Here is a 19,796-nt window from a genome sequence, read left to right on the forward strand (position 1 = left end):
GTCCTCATTTTACCGACCTCGGAAGGATGGAAGGCTGAATCAACCTTGAGCCTGGTGAGATTCGATCTGCCAAACTGCTGGCAGCCGGTGATCAGCAGAAGTAGCCTGCAGTACTGGACTGTAACCACTGCACCTCATTGATATAGAGAAGATGGATAAATAAACTCAAGGTTTTCCTTGAGTTTATCATGACTCATATATAATGCTAAACCATAGTTTAATATGTGCAAATGTAGCCAGTAAGTCTGTATGCATGTACTTTTCATATGGATTAGATTTCATAGTCATGTTGTTTGCAATTTGGAACAGAAAAAGGCTACTGCTGACCTGCATTCTTAGGGAATTAATCCATGTAGCTGTTAGTCCAAGCCTTTCTTATATATTTCCAAAGCTTTTACTAACTTACCTAAATGTTTCTGGCTTGAATACATAATTTTGAATCCTGGAACAATATTTTGACAAATATTGTACAGAGCAGTGCAGAAATTACTTTAAAATACATTTAAGAGCGTGCTATTTTAAGAGATGCGCACTCGAGTTTAAGTGTTTCTTAAGCATGCTGATTTCAGGCTATTTAAATGATGCACCAGATCATGACAGATTGCCATGAAAAGTTTGCTTAATTTATTTTACAGAGCTTATAGGCTATTTTGATCACAGGGCATTGGGTAGTGGCTGGAGACCCATAAATCTACCAAATTCAGACTAGCCTGGGACAATCTTGAGAGGCAAATAGGAAGAGTGCATAAGGGCAACTGCCATGCAGAAAAGCGAACCTCAAATTCTCTGAATGCCAGCAATTATACCCACTTCACCTTGGTAAGTCAAAAAGGTGATGCTGAAACTGCTCAGACTACATCCGCTGTGTTCAATTCCCACCCGCAAATTGCAAGAGACACTTTATTGGTAGTGGAAATAGAGAGATAGAGGATGACCTATCACAACTTACTATTTCAGGCCTACACCATTAATGTTTTGAAACAGGAAACTAAAGCATCAGGTATCGTGGTATAACCTAACCATGCTATGTGCCATTGTCAGCATTGCATAAGGAACAAAACAAGAGCTATACTTCACTGAAAAAACACGTTTCTTCTGAAAGAGGTGGCATTCCATTCCAACATGATCCCTAACCACAAATCGATACAAAAGGGATGCATCATGCGTAATGTAATTGACTATTGCAATGCGCTATATACGGGGCTGTCCTTAAAAAGCATCCCGAACCTGTCAGTCAGCCCACAATGCAGTGGCCTGCATGGTTTTGTGTGAGTCCAAATTTGCATTTGTGTCACTTCTTTTGCGGGAGCTGCACTGGTTGCTGATCTGCTTCCAGGTGTAATTCAAGGTGCTGGTTATCAACTTTAAAGCCCTAAATGGTTTGGGACAGCTTAATTGACAGACTGCCTCTCCCCAATTACATATCTCTGGCTCAATAAAACAGAAGAGCAGGACACATTGCAGGTCCCAACTATCAAGAAAGTACATCCTCTAGAATCTAGGAAAAGGGCCTTCTCTGTGGAGGCTCCCTCCCTTTGGAGTATCGTTCCCCTTTTCTACAAGGCCTTGAAGACATGGTTTTGTCAGTGGGCTTGGGGATCCCACTCAGAGCTAATTAAGTGGCTTATCCAATTGTTGTCACCACAACAGGGTTTGTGTGGGGATTAAATTGTGGGTTTTAACCACCCGGAATCACTATGTACTATTGAGCAGCTATGCAGGTAGTCCTCGACAATCATTTGTTTAGCGACTGTTTGAAGTTATAACAACACTGAAAAAAGTGACTTGTGACTAGTACTCACACTTACGACTATCACAGCATCACCACAGATATGTGATCAAAATTTGGATACTTGGCAGTGGGAATGAATTTCTGACAGCTGCACTGTCCTAAGATCATGTGATCACCAGTCACCAGCCAGCTTCTGACAAGCAGTGTCGATGGGCGGAAGCCAGATTAGTTTAATGATCACATGACTCACTTAGCAACTGTAGTGATTCAGTTAACAACTGTGGTAAAAAAAAGTTCATAAAATCAGGTATGACTCATTTAACAACTTGTTTAAACAACAAATTTGAGGACTACCTCTAAAATTAGTTTAAATACATAAATGCATAGATGCATGCATACATACATACTTATTTACATATAGTAGTTAAGTTGGAGACGTCATACATTTTTGGGATGGGATCTATTCTTAGAAATTTTTATGTAGAGAAGAAACCTAAGTTTAAATATTAATCAGATGCAAACCCTTAGCATTTGCTGTATTAAATTGGTCCCTGCGTTATATTCTGGTATATATGTAGTTTAATTTGCATCAGAAACATAATTTAGTATTTTTAATAAGATGAAATTCATAATGAATCTGGGCAAATAGTATCCTGTTTCCCCTAAAATAAGACATCCCCTGATAATAAGCCCAATTGGACTTTTGAGTGCATGGCAATAAGGCCAAGCGCTTATTTCAGGGTTCAAAAAAATATAAGACAGGGTCTTATTTTTGGGGTAACATGGTAATGTTTTGTACCAATTAAGCAACTCATTTTGAATTTGCAACTTGGTACGCAACTCTCAATATTATTGGATTTGAAAGAAATTGCAATTTTAATAAGATTTTTATAAGCATTGAAATTTGCAATGAAAAATAATGCTTTCGTTTTTGTTGTTGCTGACATTGCAGGAAATTGTGCCTCTACTTGAGCCTTTGTGTGGATAATTATTTTTCCTGTTTCTTTTCCTTTGCTGGAGGGGGGGGGAGGGGGCAGGGAGGGAAGATTATCTCTAAAAAGGAATAGAAACTTCGAAATAAATGTTAAATGTTGTAGAGGAAAGTAAATCTGATAAAGGAAACCATTGGAGCAAGCTAATTTTTATTGTCTGTAAATCACAGGAGTCATTCATCTATGCCCAGCCCAGATCATAATTTATTAATTAAAACCTTTTATAATAAAATGTGGTTTTTATCATTCATAGCATTTTGTCAAGATTCTGAAATAGCACCTCTTTAACTTTAAAATTTCAATCCCTCATGACTGTAGTAATTAAATCTTTACACTTGACTGCCAAATTTTAATTTATTATTAAATTTCTATGTCTTTATTTTCTGTAATTCAAGGCAGCATATCTAATGCTTCTGATCCGTTTGCTTTACAGCAAAAACCTGAAAGGTGGACTCACCTGAGAAAGTGGCCCAAAGTCACCTAGCTGGCTTTGGTACCTAAGAGAGGACTAGAAGACACACAGTCTCCCAGTTGGTCTTCTGGTTTCTAGGCCCACACCTTCAGCACTGTACCAACCAGGAGCTTCAGTCAAGTGCTTCAAGAAACAATTTTTAACAGCTTTATGAGGTGAATTAGGCTGCCTTTATAACTTTTAGCAGTACCCAACTGAGGCCCCTGGTTGTGACACCTGATCTGCCCGAATCCATCCTTTGCACTTGGTTGCCAGCCAATTGCGATTATTTGCTAGCCTTCAGGGGAACAAACCTAGGGCTGCTCCTGTGGGTATTTATTTTGTGAAACCCATTAGATTTAAGAAAAAAACCACCTTTTCACTCATGTAATTTAATGTCATGCCTGATGAGCAAATTCTTTACACAGTGGAATGTTATCCGTAAGAGGATACTGATTTATATTCAAAACATTTCAAGCTTGAAATGGGTTATTCTGGTGTTATTGGAAATGTTCTGGATGTTCCAAGATGTTCAGTGCTTGATTTAGAACTTGTAACTTCTCCAAAAAATTAAAACAGTACTGGAAACTTTCCAGAAAGGTCTGAACAATTGTTTCCAACTTGAAACAGGGCATGTTGAACAGGTTTTTTTAAAAAAATATAATGGCTGTCAGTCATTTTATTCTTAATTAAGCCACATAACAAATATAACTACTCGTATATTGTGTTCTTTTGTCCTTCAAAAGCTTCTTCATAAATGGGATTGTAGGACAGTGACTTAAAGACAAATATAATGTAACTGCAAAGCAGAAGTAGACAAATCCCATATTCCAGTTTAAATTTGCTTAGCTCATCTCACAGAGAGTTGTAAATGTCTCTATAATACCTCTGGCTGTACCTAACTCCTTGTTTTATCCAATTCTCATCTATGTTTCAGGGTTTCTCCTCTGCAAGGGATGTGTGTGTGTGTGTGTGTGTGTTTTACTATATTTCAACATACTCCTTTTAACCTCACGGTGAATTTTTGTTACTTTATTTGTAGAAGATGGAGAAATAGCAAATGTCCAAAACACAGTGGAGATGAGACCCAGTTTGAATACAGATCTGAATCCAGTGTTAACAGTCACAAGATAAAACGGCAATCATTTGTAATATGCGCAGTAAGAAAAAGCATCCCCAAGTTTTGAGATTTTAGAAGCGATGGGAGAGGCAGCACAATATATATGATGTGTTTGGTTCTGAGAATGCACTTAAGTAAAGCAAAATCAGATTTGAGGTCAGCGTGTATTCAATCAGTAAGGACAGCTGGTGTAATTTTCTAACTGCCCCCCAGCGATGCTATCTCAGGGTCATTTTGTGAAATTGATTTGCTCAGTAACTCTAGTAAGCCTCCAATGGGAGTTTCACTAAGAACTTTTTCAAAAATTAAATAAGCCCTAAAACTTTCATGAGAACCACTTTAGTGTAATGATTAAGGCACCAGGCTAGAATCTGGGAGACTGTGAGTTCTAATGCCAATGTAGGCAATAATCCAACTGGGTGACCTTGGGCCAGTCCTTCCCTCTCATTATCAAGAGAAGCAACCTAGAACTAAGAAGAAATTTCCTGACAGATCAATTAAGCAGTGGAACGATTTGCCTCCAGAAATTATGGGTGCTCCTATACTGGAAGTTTTTAAGAAGAGATTGGACAACCATTTGTTTGAAATGGTATAGGGCTGTGATGGTGAACCTATGGCACGGGTGCCACAGGTGGCACGCGGAGCCATATCTGTGGGCACGCGAGCGTTGCCCTAGCTTAGCTCCAGCACGCATGCACGCACCAGCCACCTGATTTTCAGCCCTTCCGGGCCCACCGGAAGTCAAGAAACGGGCTGTTTCCGGCCTCTAGAGGGCCTCTGGGGGGGGTGGGAAGGCAGTTTTCACCCTCCCCAGGCTCCTAGAAAGCCTCTGGAGCCTGGGGAGGGCAAAAAAACGAGTCTTCCGGGCCCACTGTGCCATCACATGCCAAAAACAGGGGGAGCACAGGGGGTTACATGCGCATGTGCTGGGCGCATTGAATTATGGGTGTGGGCACGCACGTACGCAAACCCCCCGCACTCCCCCCACTTTTGGCACATGACGGGAAAAAGGTTAGCCATCACTGGTATAGGGTTTCCTGCCTGAGCAGGGCATTGGACTAGAAGACCTCCAATAATAATAATAATATTATTATTATTATTATCCCAACTGCAAGGACTAATCTACGCAATTGCTAGAAATCAGCACCGACTCAAAAGCGCCACCCCCCAATCCAATTCTATGAACCCTTTCCTATTAGCACCCCATCATTACTGTTTTAAAGCAGCGGTCCCCAACCCTTGATCTGTGGACCGGGTTTTTTCTCTTTGAAAATGTTTTGCTTCTCATCCAAGAAGCTTCTTCTCTTCAGTTCTAAAGATGCCTCTTGGATGAGAAACAAAACATTTTCAAAGGGAAAAAAATCAAAAAAGTCCTGTTGCCTTTTGGAAAAAGCACCTTTGGGAGAATTGAGTCTGATGTTATCCAGCTTAAAGGCAGTCTGCAATTACATTTCATGTGCTTATTAAGGAAAACTGACAGTATTGCTTGAAAGGCAGTTTGGAAAAGAGTTACCCTGTGTCAGACCCCCTCTTCATAGCTTGGAGAGAGCATTCTGGAAAAGTGGTTTTAAGTATGTCTTGAAGACCCGGTCGTCCTGTTGGAAAGCAAAAGGGAAAGGGAAGGGAAAGCATTAGGCATATGACTTGGTGGCAAAGACAAGGCAGAACATAATAGCTTGATTTTCTCATTATAGCCTCATAACTAACTGTCCATTTTTATGTTCACTGTGTTAAACTAAATGTAGTGAAACCAGGGTTCCTAAGTTCTTAATAGAAAGTAAATTTTTCCCTTATCCAGTTGTGTCTGACTCTAGGGAGTGGTACTCATTTCCAATACACAGTTGAAGAGCCCAGCATTGTCTGAAGATGCTTCCGTGCTTATATGGCCAGCATGACTATACCCCAAAGTGCATGGAATGCTGTTACCTTCCCACTGAAGTGGTACCTATTTATCTACTTGCATTTACATGCTTTTGAACTGCTAGGTCTGTATATTTTGTAAAAGTGGTTAGGTACTATATTTTCTTAATGCAAGTTTAGTGTATTATGTGAAACAAACTAAACTGGCTATTGCCTGTTCCCATGTTTGTAAAACATGTACATAGTTTTCCCTTTTAATGCATTTTCTTGTCCAACTTATCATGAAAGGACTTCAGAAAAGGAGTACAAAGTCCTATTTAGAAACATTGAGATGGTCTCCGCATCAGGCTTGAGGCCTAGAAGTAATATACATGCCCATTTCAAATCCCATTAGACCATTAAATTCAGAATTTAAAGTTATTCAGAATGACTGCTTCAATTTTTCATTTGTACCAGGTAATCGGTATTCTTGTAATGACAATTTTTTTTGCTGCCATCCTGCCTCTCTTGCTGTTTGCAGAGCTGCCCTTTTCTTTGACTGTTACCTGCTTTTTCTCTCCTCTAAATCAGCCCTCAAATCCCCTTTTTTCTACTTCCAAGGTGTGTCTCAAATCATTTCAAATTTAACCTTTTCTGTTTGTTTTGAGTTCTGTTAATAAACCCTTGTTAGGTTACAGTTAGTTCTATCTTATCACTTCTTATGTCCAGATTTGTATATATTTTATATGTTTATATAGGATTAACCAAGTTATGGGGAATCACACAAATAATATATTTTTCATAATGCATGTTCAGCCTGAAAAATAGATTTTGTCTTCATCTCATGCTGAAAAAAGCAACTATTTCCTGTTAAATACTGCCTTTTAATGGTATTCCGAATAGAATAGAATAACAGAGTTGGAAGGGACCTTGGAGGTCTTCTAGTCCACCCCCCTGCTTAGGCAGGGAACCTACATCCCTTCAGACAAATGGTTATCCAACATCTTCTTAAAAACCTCCAGTGTTGGAGCATTTACAACTTCTGGAGGCAAGTTATTCCATTAATTGTTCTAACTGTCAGGAAATTTCTCCTTAGTTCTAAATTGCTTCTCTCCTGGATTAGTTTCTACCCATTGCTTCTTGTCCTACCCTCAGATGCTTTGAAGAATAGCTTGACTCCCTTCCCTTCCCTTCCTTTAGCACCCAGATTGTTGGGGGCAATATGCTGACTCCGTAAACCCTTTAGACGGGGCTGGAAAGCACTGTGAAGTGGTATATAAGTCTAAGTGCTAATGCTATTTCTATTCCATTGATTCTTCTCACCTGGTGATTGGTTGGTGACTTCTTGGCCCACTCATAAAGCCTCTGATAGACATGGCCATCATAGCTTCCCAGGGCTGAATTTAAACATGCATCAGAAAAGTCAAAGGCATCCACCAATGGCACAGCATCTCTCCTGAAAGAGCACAGAAAATACTTTATGAGTCATAATTTATCAGCCATTAGTTCTACCCAAAAAAAGTACTGAAAGTACAACCCAAGTATCGAACAGAAGTTTTCATATAGACATCAAAACTGACTGAAATCAGATTAGAAATGTAAAAACTAAAGGTACAGAGGTAGCAGCAATTTTTAAGCATCGAAGTAAACAAGTTTTTTAAAAATCAAGCACTAGTAAAATATGTGACTCATGGGCAGGAAATGGATGGATCACCATTGGGATAGAAGTTCCTAGAGAGGTAGCCTATGACTGTCCCATATACTGCAGAACTACAGTTTTCAGTATCTTTTGCCATTGGCCCTGGCCTGAAGTTCCTGCAAGTAATAATTTGGGTTCCAGACTTCTGTCTGTATAGAACAGGCATGTCAAACTCGATTTCATTGAGGGCTGCATTAGGGTTGTGTTTGACCTCTGGGGGCCGGGGTGGAGGGGCCAGGGTGGGTATGGCCAGCTCGACATCACTCCTGTCGGGGGCGCCTGTGGTGGTACCGAGCACTCTGCCAGTGAAAACAGGCTCCTGAGCTCTGTTTTTGGCTGCCATGGCCTCCTGCAACCCTCTGCCAGTAAAAACGGAACTCGGGAGGGCTCCATTTTCCCGAGCTCCATTTTCATTGGCAGAGGGTTGCAGGAGACCGTGGCAGCCGAAAACAGAGCTAGGAGCCCGTTTTCACTGGCAGAAGCACCACGGGCCAGTCCTTTGCTGTTTCCAGGGTGGCCCCAGGGGCCAGATCTAAGTACCCTGCAGGCCGGATCCGGCCCCCAGGCCTTGTGTTTGACACCCCTGGTATAGAAGCATGTGTCCCTTTAACTTTGTAAAATCTAGAATGGGTGTCAAACGCGCCTTGTCATGGCATCACGTGATGTATCACAACTTTTTTCCCCTTCGCTAAACCAGGCGTGGGCGTGGCCAGTGTGTGACGCGTCCGGCCATGAGTTTGACAGCCCTGATCTAGAACAACAGGAATTCAGAATCAACTGCAAGGCTCTCTAACTGAGCATGGAAGCTAATGAAAGTTATACATATGAGCCAGAATGAAAAAAGATGCTTTGATCAACAATTTGCATAAGCTAAATAATAGTATAAAGAGTTAATTTTGTTTCACAACTCCCATTAATATAATTAACAAAATATGTTAATTATATTAATAAACAGTAGTGCAGCATAAACTATCCTTGACCTAATACAATATAAAAAAGATTGGGCAGGTTAAAGCAAAAATTTAGTCTGCATACCAGCTGACCAGCCACATGGGGAAAGTCACATATCTTGCTCTTGCCAACTCTTGTAACATTTTAATCCAAATCTTGTCCTTTCCTTGTTCCTTTCCAGAAACCTAAGCCTCCCTCCCACATAACTTTTGCATTTACTCTTATCACCTTTCCCTATTTATGCAGACTTCCATTTCATTTTTTTGGGGTGGGTGGGGGTGGGGTGTAATATTAATGGCCCTAATTTCAATTCTGCTTTTAAGTATATTACTATTATTCCCACTTTCTAAAATACTCGTTTCTCCAAATTTCTTCCCAAATAGTATCATCACTTTCATGTTTAATTCCATTCATTTTACTGGAGGCTCCTTTTTTTTTAACCTTTTCTACCCACTTCTAAAAACAAAAGAACTTCTAATTTCCCTCTACATTTTCTTTGTTTGCTTTTTGATTACATTCTTTGAACTTGTACACATATCCTTTCAACAAAACCAAAAATATGTACCATAATTGTCCACCAATACAACCAGATTCTGCAAGCTTTATAAATTATATACACACGGTCCATTTGTTTTGCAATATAATTTATTGTTCTATTAACTCTGAAGATAAAGCAAGAAGCTTATTGGAGCCGTGCCCTCTTATGACCACTGGAAATTTTTCTCAGCGGTTCCATTGACCGTGGTTTGCTCCCAAAATGAATCAGCCTTTTTACAAACTTAAAGACTAGGATGATTCTCAGACCTCAAAAGACATATAATCCTGTTTTACAGAGGAAAGAAATGAGTTGGGCGGGGGGGAATACTAGGATAGTATTTCAATGGTAGCAATAGAACACAAAATGAAAAAAGTAGTCATTATGGTTCTGTTTATAATAAGTCAAGTAAATTAGATCTAGGCTGCTTTTTTGCACTCTGTAAAACATCTTATCCTCTGCCAAACAGATGTTGCTTGTCCCGTTCATTTTCACTCTGTCAAACAACATTTATATACTGAGAAAACTCTTCTGTCTGCAGCCTTTAAGTGGGCAAATAATGCATCATAGGGCAAAACTTTGTCAACAAAGCTGTAGTACCTCAAATGGGCTAACTTACAGAATGTTAGGACCAGTGATGGAATTCAGTTTTTTTTTTACTATTGGTTCTGTGGGCGTGGCTTGGTGGGCATGATGTGGCTTGGTGGGCATGGCAGGGGAAGGATACTGCAAAATCTCCATTCCCACTCTGCTCCAGGGGAAGGATACTGCAAAATCTCCATTCCCACCCCACTCCAGGGGAAGGATACTGCAAAATCCCCATTCCCACCCTACTCTGGGGCCAGCCAGAGGTGGTATTTGCCGGTTCTCCGAACTACTTAAAATTTCCGCTACCGGTTCTCCAGAACCTGTTGAATAGCACCCTTGGTTAGGACCCATTATTTCTGAGGGAATGAAATGTGGGAAAGCTGACATAAGAAGGAGAAGCGGAGGCGTCTGGAAAGGGACGTTTGACTTTTCACCTACTTATTTTCCCTGGAGATAATATCCCCTAGGAGATGGGAGGGGAGGGGGGAAATTCCTTTGAGCTGGAGCAGTAGATTAGGGGTAGAGTGACTTGGAAGATGGCCAATGAGTGCAGAGGAGTGGGGAAAGGAAAGGGAGGGTTTTGGGTCAGGAAGGCAGTGTTGGCTGCGATGGAGTCGGAGTTAGAATGTCGTGCTTAATAAATGGGAGTTTTTCATCAAAGACTTTGTTTGAAATGCAATTTATTTGAGACGACCTCAAAACCTGACAGAAGGAAAGAAAGAAAAGAATTTCCAGTGCTCATTGCCAGGTTCCCATTAGGAAAATAAATGAGGAAATCAACCAGAAGTTTGAAGAGGCTGATCTAGTGTGCACCTAGTGTGTTCCTCAATGACTATGGTATAGAGCCAGTTTGATTTAGTGGTTAAGGCTAGAAACCAGAGACAATAAGCTCTAGTCCCACCTTAGGCATGAAAGCCAGCGGGGTGACCCTGGGCCAGTCACTGTCTCTCAGCCAAACTTTCAGCTCACCTTAGGCAACAGGGTTGTTGTGGGCAAAATTGGAGGAGGAAGGAGTATTACAGTAAGTATGTTCACTCCCTTGAGATATTTATAAAAATAATAAAGGCAGGATACAATTAAAACGTATAAAAATAGACATTTCTTGGGCAAATTGGTTTTTGCTCAGACTGCATATCGGACATTAATATAATTGGGAGAGTCCAGAGATATTTCACGAGAAGAGTCCTTCACTCCTCTGCTCGCAACAGAATACCTTATGCCACCTGACTTGAAATTTTGGGCTTAGACAATTTAGAACTACGCCGCCTTCAGTCTGACCTAAGCGTAGTACATAAAATTATCTGCTACAATGTCCTATCTATCAATGACTACTTCAGCTTCAACCACAACAATACACGAGCACACAATAGATACAAACTTAAGGTAAACCGCTCCAAACTTGATTGCAGAAAATACGACTTCAGCAATAGAGTGGTCAATGCCTGGAATGCACTACCTGATTCTGTGGTTTCTTCCCCAAACCTCCAAAACTTTAACCTTAGACTGTCTACTGTTGACCTCACCCCATTCCTAAGAGGTCTGTAAGGGACGTGCATAAGCGCACCAGCATGCCTACCATCCCTGTCCTAATGTCCCCTTTTATTTGTAACCATCTCATGTATTCATAATCATGTTTATACATTTCATGTATTCACAATCTGTAATCTTATATATGCTTGACAAAATAAATAAATAAATAAATAAATAAAATAGATAAACATTAACTCCCTTTTCATATTCACTCACTCACTCACTCACACAGAAGGGAGTCCAGTGCCCACAGAAATGTCACATGATACGGTTAATCTTGATAGAGAAGCAGATGCAAAGTAGGTTTATGGAGAACAATAAAGCGATATCAGTGCTTCTTGAAGGATCCCTGAAATGTGCCAGGCTCCCTTTTTGTTTATCCAAAGATTAGGTAGTTTGTTAGATTTGCAAAAGTACCAGCCAAATACGGAATGAAATGCATTTTTGCGGAGAGAGGAAAACCACCTCACCGAATGACTGTCAAGAGGTCCAGGTATGTTTCAGTCACCCTGTCAATTTGTTCTGTAGAAAAATACGCATCCTGCATAAAATCTCCTGCATTAGAGAAAATCCCATGTAGTGCAAAGAGATCGCAGAGATTTTTGAGGATCCTCCGGATAGCAGATTCTTTTGCATGTTTCTCCAACTCTTCAGTAAATTTTTGTACCACAATGTAATGGCTATGAGCCTGAAAAAGAGAGAGTTATATCCCAGATCTTTATACCATAAACTTGAACATATATTAAAAGTTTGTATGTCAAAAGAGACCGCCTTACGAGACCGCCTTCTGCCACCAATAGCCCCCCACCGGCCAGTATGCTCGCTCAGAGTGGGCCTCCTCAGGGTTCCGTCCGCCAGACAGTGTCGGCTGGCGACCCCCAGGGGGAGAGCCTTCTCTGTGGCGGCACCCGCCCTCTGGAACAACCTCCCCCCAGAGATACGTACAATATCAGACCTCCGGATTTTTCGTCGGGCCCTGAAAACTTATTTATTTCAACTAGCTGGGCTGGCTTGATCCCACAGGTTTGGGTTAAGTTTTAATTGATTTTAAATTGGGTTTGTTTTAAATTGCGGCCAAAAATATTTAATTATTTTAAACTGTTTTTAAATTTTGTATATCTTGTTTTTATTTTGGCTGTTCACCGCCCTGAGTCCTATTGGAGAAGGGCGGTATACAAATTGAAACAAATAAATAAAATAAAATAAATAAAAAATGGTTGGAAAGAAACCCATTTGAGAGGTTCTACTACACAGTAGGGCTTCCATTTCAATATCTTCAATAGCTGCCCAAAGTGATTTCAGGAACTAGGATCAGAAAATTTGTCTGGAAAGATTTTCACCTATCTGGGAGGTACATCTGAAAGGCATGTTTCTCCAAATGGGTTAATGTTCCCTCATATTTGGTCAGTTTGAGGTTGGAAGTGGGTATGTCTAGACAAATCCAGTGGTGGGATTCAGCCAGTTCGCACCACTTCGGGAGAACCGGTTGTTAACTTTCTGAGCAGTTTGGCAAACTGGTTGTTGGAAGAAATCATTAGGGCAGAGAACCGGTTGTTAACTTACTTGAATCCCACCAGTGGACAAATCCCCATGTTTTTATTAGTAGGTCTGTTGAGCAGCATTAACCTAAGTAATCGTTTATGTCCACCATTTTGAATTTACATTCACCTAACTCCTCAGAGAAAATATAACAGATCCAAATGCATGGCCTGAGAAATCACTACAAAAAAGGAAAGTCAACAGAAAAGTTAAGAAAGAACAAATTGGTGGACCATGCAGGAAACAGATGACCCAACACTGCTTATTTTAAGGTAGGACTCTGTTCTTCTAACACACACATATACACACCAAATTTAACAATTGTTATAAGTCACGATTCACAGACTGCCTTTGACCTAGAATATGACAATGCTACTCCAGCTGAGCCTGTGCTTCAGGATTGTCAGCTTCAGAAATTAGTAAATCAGGATTCAGTGGAAGCTGATCAGTCGCAAGCATTTCCTGTTCAGCTGGAGCAGTCAGATGACAAGGCACAACCCCAGAACTCAGATTTAGCCGCATATGGAAGCGAGCAGAACTATGTTCTTCAATGAGGCATCTTGCTAAACAAGAGCAAGGTATGAGTAAAAGCAGCCAGCTGGCTCCAGATAGATTTTGTTCACTTGTGTGCTTTTAGTCCTTGTTGGAAACAAACATTTCAGCTATCCAGCTCTTGAATCATGTTCCTGCTTCATGTTTGTGCCTCTAGACCCATGATAGCGAACCTATGGCATGCGTGCCACCTGTGGCACGCAGAGCATATCAGTTGGCACACAAGCATTGCCCTAGCTCAGCTCCAGCGGGAGGGCATCTGGGAGCGGGGGGAAAGGCCTATTTTTCGCTTTCCCCAAGCTCCAGAGGCTTTCTAGGAGACTGGGAAGGGGAAAAAACAACCTTCCCCACCCCCGGAGGCTGCCCGGAGGCTGGAAATGGCCCATTTGCTGACTTCCAGTGAGACTGGAAGGCCCGTTTTTTGCTCTCCCCAGGCTCCAGAGGCTTTTTAGGCTCCAGAGGCTTTCCTCCCACCCCCAGAGGCCCTCTGGAGGCTGGAAATGGCACATGCCTCCCACCCCCCCACAAGAAAGCCTCTGGAGCCTGGGGAGGGTGAAAACCAGATCTACCAGGCCCACTGTGCCATTGTGTGCCAAAAGCAGGCACAGCATGGGGGAGTCGCACGCGCATGAGTGGGGGAGCAGGGCGCATTGAATTATGGGTGTGGGCACGTGCACGCATGATTCCCCTGCGCTCCCCCCGCTTTTGGCACGTGACAGCAAAAAGGTTAGCCATCACTGCTCTAGATGAAATTTGAATTAGGGAATGCTAGATGTATTTTTTAAAAATATATGGGAATGCTAGTGATAGGATGAAGAGTAGAACTGAAGCAAATGTTATAAGTCCAAAGCCTACTGACTGCATGAAACCTGACTCGACTAATATATATCTAATTTTGGATGACATATTTTGGGTGAAAAATTAATTTTAAAAGTTTCTTTTTAAAATAGGGAGAAGACATGGCAGATTAGAAAAAAGAACGGGCACACCTTGAAGCTTAAAGCTTAAAAAGTCTATGCCATCTTTCCCTTCCATTCTTCCTACACGAAAGCTGGCTTTGCAAAGTGTGAAGGGCCTTATTTTCCTTGGCTTTGTTGCCTGAGCCTAATTTAATTTAATTGGTTGATTCTCAGTTCCTGGCAAAATAACTGATCGGGGAAAAGCACAACATAGTTACCAACCATTGCAGCTCTTGCTAGTTGCACAGTGCACTGGTTCCAGGCTTCGTACTGTGCTTTCCCTGCCTGAACCAACTGCTGAAGCTTTATTGCTGCATTTCTTGTAAACCTGAGAAGAGAAGAATGCGAACAAATATTAACATGTCAAAATGTTCAACGAATTTAAAAATTGATTACCTCATTTCTAAAAAATGCAGAAGATGAGGACTGATCTACCCATGCAGTGACACGGGAGGGTGGAATTCTGGAATGAAGAATTGTGAACAAAAGAGTTTTCTGAACACGGTGATATATAAAATAACCCTCACTGCAATTCAAAAACAATTCAATACACCAACAAAAGACCATGTTGCAACTTTACAATTTTCCCATTATACTACATGGGAATCTCAGGTTCTGCTTGATGTTTATAAAATAGTTACATTTCAATATGGATTGTTTTTCTGTACCATCAGTGTAAAGATCTGACTATGTGAGTATTTGGTCCAAATGTTAATTAGTGGAGGTGATTATGATGCTATGGGTAAACTATATCGGTTGAGGTGTTTCATCAGCAGTCCTGAGGACAAAGTCATGAGATCTGAAAATATTTTATCCAGTGGCCTTCCCAGAAAGCAAGTTCAACAGAATCCTCTTCCAACCAATTATTTATGAATGAGACAGGGGCATCCTTTTGAAAATAGAAGCTGCTAGAAACAGGAGGCGAAATTGACTATAAACAGTCCTGCTAACAAATCTGGAGCCTTTGATTCTGTTTACTTGGCTGGGAAAGCAGGCCTGCATGGATTCTGTTTTCTAAAAGTATCATCTCCATCTCCTCCTCCTCCTCCTCCTCTCCTCCTCCTCCCATCCACTTCTCTCTCCCTGGTGTACTATCCCTGTCCCTCAACCCATCTCTATTTTATTTTCATTTTTGCACTTTTATTAGAAGGAGAGAGGAAACTGCATGCAAGGGCCATGAGAATATGTGTGCATTCTTGTTTATGAGGTAAAGTGATGAGTGATAGGGTAAATCATTTTTTTTTTTATTTGATTTATATGCCGCCCTTCTCCGGAGACTCAGGGCGGCTTACAATGCGCTAAGCAATAGCCTTCATCCTTTTTTTGTATATTTATACAAAGTCAGCTTATTGCCCCCACAACTGGGTCCTCAATTTACCTACCTTAGAAAGGATGGAAGACTGAGTCAACCTTGAGCCTGGCGAGATTCGAACCTACAGTAATTGCAGGCAGCTGTTCTTAATAACAGGGTGCTTTAGACCACTGTACTACCAAGGCTCTTGGTAGTAATTTAATTTAATTTTATAAAGAGGGATCTTAATTTACAAGAAGTTCATTTTAGTCAGTAACATTTGACTTTAATGGGGCAGTGGACAGAAGCATGCACGCAATATCTTCAGTATGGTTTCAGCTGCAATTGGCATCCTTAAATGGACAAGGTAGGAAACTGAATTTTACACAAGATTTCTATTTTTGATTCCACCCCCACCAGTTTATTCTTCCTTTGGAGATGAAGAATCATCTTCCTTGGGTAAGTATAGTACTGAATGAGAGGTTTTTTAAAAAAAATGATGATGCACTATTAGTTTGTATCAATTCTTAGTGACAACACAGATTTTCTCTTGCTATTATATTCATATGACCAATTTGTTTAATCTTGGGAATTAGGGGAACCAACTGAAGAACATATGAGTTCTGGGAAGAAGCTTATATTAATAGAATAGAATAGAATTCTTTATTGGCCAAGTGTGATTGGACACACAAGGAATTTGTCTTTGGTGCATGTGCTCTCAGTGTACATAAAAAGACAAGATACATTTGTCAAGAATCATACGGCAAAACACTTAGTGATAGTCTAAAAGTAATAGTAATGCAGCCTTAGTGAACAGTTTGACAGTGTTGAGGGAATTATTTGTTTAGCAGAGTGATGGCGTTCGGGAAAAAACTGTTCTTGTGTCTAGTTGTCTTGGTGTGCAGTGCTCTATAGCGTTGTTTTGAGGGTAGGAATTGAAACAATTTATGTCCAGAATGCAAGGGGGTCTGTAAATATTCTGCCTCATCTTTAATTTTCTCTGATCTTTTACTATCCAACCTTTGGATTGGCATGTAATACATGTACCTGCAACATTCATTTATTGACTGAAGTTACAACAGCGCTTTAAAAAAGTGTCTTATAACTGGGTCCTTGCATTGAACAAGCATCACAGCATCCCTAAGATCATGTGATCAAAATTCAGGCGCTTGTGACCTGGAATGTATTTACAACAGCTGCAGCATTACAAGTGCATAACAGCTGCATCATTTGTGACCTTCCCAAATGGCTTCTGACAAGTAAAGTCAACAGGGGAAGCCAAATTTGCTTAATGACTGCATGATTCACTTAACAACTGCAATGACTTGCTTAAGGACTGTGTTAAAAAAAGTCATAAAATCAGGTGGAATTCACTTAGCAATAGAAATTCTGATCTCAGTTGTGGTTGGAAGTCAAAGACTACCTGTATATATCAAACTCTATCCCAGTTTCTTTATACCAACCTGAGGGCTCGATGCTTATAGGCATCTGTGTAAATATCAGGATTTAAGAAATCCATTTTTTCCTGGGCTTGACATTTTCCAAAATTCACTGAAGAAAAGTAGGCAACTGATGAAGGAAGTGGCTGGCCCATTTGTGCCATTCCATAGCATTTTATAAGAAATCTACAAAATAAAGAAGAAAAATGAAAACCAAGACACACCCTAAGACGTGTTGAATGATGACAATTATTTTCAGAGATAAACAATAGGGATGCAAAAAAAGATAACTTTTGGACATCAGAATACAGAAAATATCTTTACTATGTAGGTAATCTGTGCTCACATTATTTGCCCTGTTTCCTTATGAATGCTACACCACTATATTTCCTTAATTCCTTAGTTCAGCCCTGTCCCTTTAAAGATAACCACCACAATAAAAAAAGAAAGGTAAAAGTATTCTTTTCTGGAACCTGGGAGAGACACTCAGTCCAGCCAATTTTTTTCCCTTTCTCACAAAAGCTGTAATTTAAGTATTCTTGCAGCTTTGTCCCCTAAGAAGTTGGAATGTTCTTGGATATTCTGTTCCATAAGATTTCTGGAGCCAATGAGCAGTAATAGCTCCACATCTTTAAGTAAAGAAATATACACACATAGAAGTAAGAAGGCAAATGTGAAAGTTCTCCCTGCAGCATTTCCCTGCAGGAACTCCTTTCATAATATGCAAGTGCTGGAAAATCAAATACCTGGACTGCTAGAGACCACTCACTTTATAAACAAGCTGCAGAAGTGCTTGTAAAAGGTATTCTGGAAAAGCTTCTGAAATCAATAGAAATAGAAATAATAGAAATAGGATTAGGACTAGGACTAGGACTAGGACTAGGATTAGGACTAAGAATAGAATAGAATAGAATAGAATAGAATAGAATAGAATAGAATAGAATAGAATAGAGCAGAGCAGAGCAGAGCAGAGCAGAGCAGAGCAGAGCAGAACAGAACAGAACAGAATAGAATAGAATAGAATAGAATAGAATAACAGAGTTGGAATTGACCTTGGAGGTCTTCTAGTCCAACCCCCTGCTTAGGCAGGAAACCCTACACCACTTCAGACAAATGGTTATTCAATCTCTTCTTAAAAACTTCCAGTGTTGGAGCATTCACAACTTCTGGAGACAAGTTGCTCCACTGATTCATTGTTTTAACTGTCAGAAAATTTCTCCTTAGTTCTAAGTTGCTTCTCTCCTTGATTAGTTTGCACCCATTGCTTCTTGTCCTGCCCTCAGGTGCTTTGGAGAACAGCTTGACTCCCTCTTCTTTGTGGCAGCCCCTGAGATATTGGAACACTGCTATCATGTCACCCCTGGTCCTTCTTTTCATTAAACTAGAGATACCCAGTTCCTGCAATTGTTCTTCATATGTTTTAGCCTCCAGTCCCCTAATCATCTTTGTTGCTCTTCTTTACACTCTTTCTAGAATCTCAACATTTTTTTTACAGAATAGAAATAGAATAGAATAGAATAGAATAGAATAGAATAGAATAGAATAGAATAGAATAGAATAGAATAGAATAGAATAATTGGAAGGGACCTTGGAGATCTTCTAGTCCAACCCCCTGATCAAGTAGGAAATCCTATACCAACTATTTCAGACAAATAGTTGTCCAATCTCTTCTTTAAAACTTCCAGTGTTGGAGCATTCACAACTTCTGGAGGCAACTTGTTCCACGGATTAATTGTTCTAAGAGTCAGAAAATTTCTTCTTAGTTCTAGGTTGCTTAGTTCTAGGATGTTTCTAGCAAGGCTTCAGAGATGAAAGGTAACATTTTTTTCACTGAAGTTACCTGGCTGTTTGCAGCAGGAGAACAGTATTTTCTCCCTCATAAGTACATGACGGGACCACTTTCGTATAAATGGAAGGCAGGCCACTGAGAAGAGAGTAGCCATGTCCCCCGCAAGCCCTTCGACACACCTCCACTCCAGCTGTGCAATAATCGGTAGTGATCACTTTTATGCCTGCTGCCAGGGCGTGAAGCTGCAAAATGGCAGAAATTAAAATGGTAAGATAGATCTGGTTTGAGATAGTGGTGAATTGTACTTGGGCACAAAGCCAGCTGGCTGACCTTGGGCCAGTCCCGCTCTCTCAGCTTAGGGAGAAGGCAATGGCAAACCACTTCCAAAATCTTGCCAAAAAAACTGCAGGGACTTGCCCATGAAGTTGCCAGGAGGAAACACTGACTCAAAGACATTTAAAAAAAAATTAAATTACCGTATTTTTTGGAGTATAAGGCGCATCTTCCCACCCCCCCACTGGCCCCCACCCTTTGGCCTCTGCCTCCCAGCAGTTTACTTCCTTGCAGCAAGCAGCAAGAAGAAACAGCTCATTTCAGCTTCAGCACAGCCTAATTAGCACAGGTTGATTGGATTGGCCTCCTGACTCTCAGCTGTTTTGCTCTCAGCTGTTTTGTGCGGGCCTCTGCTGCTTGCTGCAAGGAGGTAAATTTCTGGGAGCAGATTTTTTTTTCTTGTGCTAATCAAGCTATGCTAAAAATGAAAATGAAAGTAAAGCAGGCTGTTTGCTGT

General features: G+C 40.6%; 1 protein-coding gene across 2 annotated transcripts in view; it reads right to left on the bottom strand.

The window, feature by feature from the left end:
• Positions 1-19,796, bottom strand: part of ACOX2 (acyl-CoA oxidase 2) — a 49,845-nt gene that overhangs the window by 11,120 nt on the left and 18,929 nt on the right. Inside the window, exons 10-15 of one of the 2 annotated variants that reach the window (XM_070936835.1) lie at positions 19,058-19,248; positions 17,242-17,403; positions 14,710-14,815; positions 11,908-12,125; positions 7,458-7,590; positions 5,809-5,890 (exon numbers count right to left, since the gene is read on the bottom strand). In XM_070936835.1, coding sequence (XP_070792936.1) covers positions 5,828-5,890; positions 7,458-7,590; positions 11,908-12,125; positions 14,710-14,815; positions 17,242-17,403; positions 19,058-19,248 — 873 coding nt within the window. In that variant the 3' untranslated portion in view covers positions 5,809-5,827. Of the gene's footprint in view, positions 1-4,192; positions 5,891-7,457; positions 7,591-11,907; positions 12,126-14,709; positions 14,816-17,241; positions 17,404-19,057; positions 19,249-19,796 lie in introns of those variants that run through there. The other variant, XM_070936836.1, reaches the window with a different exon arrangement.

This window comes from Pituophis catenifer, unplaced genomic scaffold (genome assembly GCF_029215685.1).
Source record: "Pituophis catenifer annectens isolate HBS135680 unplaced genomic scaffold, rPitCat1.0.hap2 SCAF_2, whole genome shotgun sequence".
Lineage (NCBI taxonomy): Eukaryota > Metazoa > Chordata > Lepidosauria > Squamata > Colubridae > Pituophis > Pituophis catenifer.